Source organism: Eptatretus burgeri, chromosome 11 (assembly GCF_056783735.1).
Source record: "Eptatretus burgeri isolate ZD-2024b chromosome 11, Ebu_testis_v1, whole genome shotgun sequence".
Taxonomy (NCBI): domain Eukaryota; kingdom Metazoa; phylum Chordata; class Myxini; order Myxiniformes; family Myxinidae; genus Eptatretus; species Eptatretus burgeri.
In genome coordinates, this window is record NC_140971.1 from 13,469,279 (window position 1) to 13,474,278 (window position 5,000).

At 43.6% G+C, this 5,000-nt stretch overlaps 1 protein-coding gene across 9 annotated transcripts in view; it reads right to left on the bottom strand.

Moving 5' to 3' along the window:
- Window positions 1–5,000, bottom strand: part of LOC147016535 (adenylate cyclase type 2-like) — a 148,267-nt gene that overhangs the window by 1,081 nt on the left and 142,186 nt on the right. For all 9 annotated transcript variants that reach the window (XM_085845270.1, XM_085845269.1, XM_085845272.1 and 6 more), the window contains one exon: window positions 3,208–3,332. In XM_085845270.1, coding sequence (XP_085701396.1) covers window positions 3,208–3,332 — 125 coding nt within the window. The remainder of the gene's footprint in view (window positions 1–3,207; window positions 3,333–5,000) is intronic.

Consider the following 5,000-nt stretch of genomic DNA (forward strand, 5'->3'; position numbering starts at 1 on the left):
GGGCTTTTTGGACCCCAAAATAGGTATTTGCTCTCTTCCCCAAAACTACATCCATTATTTCAATGCAACTTGACCACAATCTTCATAAGCATTGTAGCTGAAATGTGATAGGCTATAGAATCTCTTAACCTGAACTAAATTTCAAAATTTAAACTGCAGAATTGAACGTGGTAGCAGTTCCGACTGCTAAAAAAGAAAAAGTGTTCATTTGTCTAATTCACACATTTTTGATACCCCAGATGTCTCTGGTCATCTCCGGATGGTGTTTAGAATGACCCAGACAGCCATTCCTTATCAACCATTTCATTGGAGTGCTTGCTTGAATGCTTAATAGTGGTTGGCAGAATCGATTCCAAAGTACTCAGTCCCAATCATGGAATTAAAAGGAATCGTTTCATGAACCGGAATTGACGTTGAGTCTGAATAATTCCTACTTCATAGAAAGAAGCGTTTTTGGGGGGTGGGGGGGGGGATTATTTTTTATCCCCTGTTGGGCATGTTCTGGTTACACATGGCCTGGTAATGTATTAATTGACAAGGAACACACCCCTAGGGCATCCCATTTGCAATATAGCAGCAAAAGCAAGTCACTTGCAAACTAAACACACCCCAAGGGCATGTTCCTTTTAAATGAATAGCAAGGCATTTTGAGTTGGCTGGTAAAGCATGTTGATTGCTTTGCTGATGGATGGATAGGTTATACTCTACATCGACTGATGAAGTTTTCACAACATGTCATTCAAAAGGTCTGGAAGTGAAGTGTGAATCTATTTTGGGAAGGTTAAAGAAGACAGTCCGAAAGTTGCATGTTCACTTTGTTCAATATACCTTGTTCATCATTGTAACACATCCAATATGATAAAACATTTGAAAACTAAACACCAGAGAAAGTACCTATTAGTAACGGTTGAGAAAGCGGATTCAAATAAATCAAAGTCTGTAACAAGAAGAAGATTGCTTTTGCTGCAATCGATGATTGAAAGCACATTCACCCTGGTGCACTGCCTTCCCTTCCCCTCCCCTCACACTGCCTTACCTTCCCCTCCCCTCATGCTGCCTTCCCTTCCCCTTTCACGCTGCCTTCTCCTTCCCTACCCTCATGCTCACCTCCCTCTCCCTCCCCTCATGCTCACTTCCCTTTCCCTCCTCTCATGCTCCCTTCCCTTCCCCTCCCCTCCCATCATGCATCCTTCCCTTCCCCTACCCTCACGCTCCCTTCCCTTCCCCTACCCTCCCCTCATGCTCCCTCCCTTCCCTTCCCCCACCCCTCCTCACTCCCTGATCTCTCCTATCTCTCACCTCTCAGTGTTCCTGTCAGTGAAGCGCCGCATATAATAATATTTGCTGGTGTATTTTTATATCACAAGACCCAATCATGTCTCTCACCCATAATAGGAGAGAATAACCAATCAGCTCCCTCCTAATAAATTACCCACAGGTATATAAGATTTTAATAAATTCACCCCCATGCTCTTCCAGGCAAAGAAAGCTACACAAGATAAGCCCTTTACTGTTTCAAACCCTACCTGGGTTCCTCTACAGCTGCAGACATTCACAAGTAGTACATACATGAGAATCCCAATGCTACACAGCCCTTCAGTCGTCGGACCGATTTCACTGCTTATTGATGATTCATCAGCAACAACGTAGACAAACACGCACCACCGACACTCCAAAGCATGTACAACATGTGATGCCAATATCAATTAACATATAAATAACAGGATTCAATCACATCTCTGCACCGTAATTGGAGGGAATAACGAATCAGCTCTCACCTAATCAATTACCCCAGGTGGCTAGGATTTATATAATGAACCCCTATACTCTTCCAGCCAAAAAAATTTGCGAAAACCAACTGAGAAAAGCTACACAAGGTAAGCCTTTTTGTTGTTTCAAACCCAATGTCACTGTGTCATGCTATTGCACCCCGTACCCCGTTTCCAATGAACGTATTGCTACAGATGATCGGCTCGCATGGCTACCACATCGAGTACTTCAATTTCAAATATATTGACAGTGGAGTCACCTCAATAGACGCATCCTTTCATTCACAAAGAAGCATTTCATTTTAAACTTTCCTTCAAAAGGTGTAAACAGCTGGAACGCAACCTCCATGTTATAACTGCCAACCCTTTCATTCACACCTGGGTGATCGACAGGAGGTTAAAACTTGTCTTCTCTAGTCCCTTTGCACGAGTAGATTGCTGTGGGTTCACACCAATAGGGTTGACTTTGTTAAGTTTCAGAAATAATGCTGCCGAGTTTGCTTATTAAGTTAGAAAATCCATCTCAAATGCTCCTTGTGTATGCCAAACTGTGTGGATAGAATGTGCAGTGTTGTCTCTGTAAATGTTCACATAACAACTCCCTTGGTAGTGGGGCAACTTAGCATAACAATTGTGCATTTTGTGAGGAAAGCACCAAATTTGACACACTAGTAGCCTATCATATTATGAACAGATTTGGATATTGGGCCATCTCAAATTCAGCCGCTGATGGCTGTGGCAGCCATTTTCCACTGCCATCAAAAATTTTGAGATGGCCCAATATCCAAATCTGTTCATAATATGATAGGCTACTTGTGTGCCAAATTTGGTGCTTTCCTCACAAAATGCACAATTGTTATGCTATATTTAGCTAAGTTGCCCCACTATGGGGTTCAAGAGGTTGCATGTAACATTATATACTGTATCTCCAGGAAAAGGAATATGAATTCAGGGGGAACTGAAAGATAATGCAGAGGGGACAATGAAAGGAGGCAATAACACAAAGCAGCAGAAGCCACGTGCACACTCAGATTAATCACACTCATCAGCCATTCATTCATTCCCCATTCCCAGTGACTTGCACCCAAATGTTTTTTTTATTACTTGTAGGTTATTTATCAAATTCTGTTTTTACTTGATCTATTGTAATTACTTCCACAACTCTCCCTGAGAAATACTCCGCGTGCCATCTACTCTGAACAAAAAAAAAACACAGAACCTCCGAAAACCATTTTCGTACTTTAAATGTAGTTTATTTCAAATAAATAATAATTGTTTAAAAATCTTGCAGTGCACAAGAAGAAGAAAAACAGTTCAACAAGTTGTTGTACATTCCAAAGTGTCAGACATTCAAATGGCATCCAAAAAGTAAAAAAGGTAGATTACGAGGCAACAATGATACTTCGTCAGTGTCAGGGATGTTTGTAAGTTTACGTACCTGAATTTTGTTCATCAAGCCGGTGCTTTCCATTCGACTTGCCACATTCACTGTGTTGCCCCAGATGTCATACTGTGGCTTCTGAGCCCCAATGACCCCCGCAACAACAGGCCCATGGTTGATTCCTGTACAATATACAAAGCGTAATATTTGATATAATAAAACAATGATTGTGACTCCTCTCAGCAGTTGGAATAAGTTTACAAAGTGATAAAACAGATACATCAGAAAGTGATATTATAAGTACATATTGGATTACATTACTGTGAGTTATTGACTTTATTAACCAGAGAAAATGTTACATCAAATACTTATTTAATGCAAAATAATATTATTGCGGATCTGCGAAACCGCCGCTCCTCAAGGAAAATGAACACAACATATAGTGGTGCCAAGACAGTTATTTCATTCGTATCCGTTTTCGATAGCCCTTCCCTTATGTCGAGGGGGTTGATGGGACAAAATGCGTTGCGAGGGCTTTTAGTTAGGTCTTTAATTCCATTTGCTGTTCCTTTATTTGATTTACTTTACTTTACACACATGACCTCTCCATGCATGCGTGCACGCCACAGACCAGACCACACAGCGACCTCATGAGCATGTACCGCCAGAACCCCGTTCAAACTGCACGCCATTCCCCAACGGACATTTCATTTCAACCTTCCCCGTACTCAAACCACAATGCTACAACCTTCAAACAACCACCACAACGTCTTCCTAAAAATTTCCACACCACCCTATCTATGCTCAACCTCTTCACCACAAACGTTTCAACCACTCCAAACACTTCAACCTTCTCACCACAAACACCACAGCACCTACCTTGCCATGGCTGCAGCGAAGCACCACAACCGCGGTCGCTCACCACTGTCCTTTAGGGATTTCGGAGAACAAAGCACATTACCCAGCATGACGGATGCTTGAGGTCGAAACAGATTGGCACATAGCTCGGAGCACAAGTATGCGCTGGGGTCAATTTAATGTCATCTGAGTAACTCTGGTGCTCTGCTAAACAGTGACTCTCACTTGGAGCCCAGCGCATGCATGTTCGTGGCCGGAGAGTGCTCCCAAAAATCCCGCACCCCATGTTAATCTTGGAACTCCGTCGCATGGCCAGGTTTGGGGGTGAATGAGGTCATTTTCGGCTTCGGAGCCTCCTGGGACGGGGCTACTTCTTGGGGAGGAATCTGCGTGCAAATGGGAGCGCTGGGAAACGCCTAAAGGGCATTTTGATCTGATTCCTGGCTCCTCTTTCGCACAGCCTCTAAAAAAGTAGCTGCAACAGGATCAGTTGGTCAGTCTGCCAGACACAGTCTGCCAGTCAGTCTGCACCACACAGTCTGACACACGCAGTCTACAATATGCAGTCTTTGATACGCAGTCTACAATCCAGATGCTCGATGGGTCCTCCAGCCAGTCAGCCTCCCTGCCGCAGTCATCCATGAGGGTTCGGAGGGTCTTTTCTCGAGTGCGAGGTGACTACTGAGGAAGAAGGATCCAGACCTAGACAGCAGCGCGAGGGGAAAGGAGGAGCGCCGAGTGGGCGAGGCACCAAACCAACAATAGACTCATTAAATACACATACAGACTTTCTCACACGCCACTCTCACACAAGTTGTCTTCTCACATGTTCTGTCTCATCTGCTGTGGACACACAAAAACTAAAGAAGCAACTGCAGATTTGCACCTCTTGATTCTTCTTCTTCTGCATTACATCTCATTTTGCACCTCATCACTCATGCAACATAGACATCCTCAGTTTTTTTTACCCTCCCCCCCCCAAGCGACTGGTT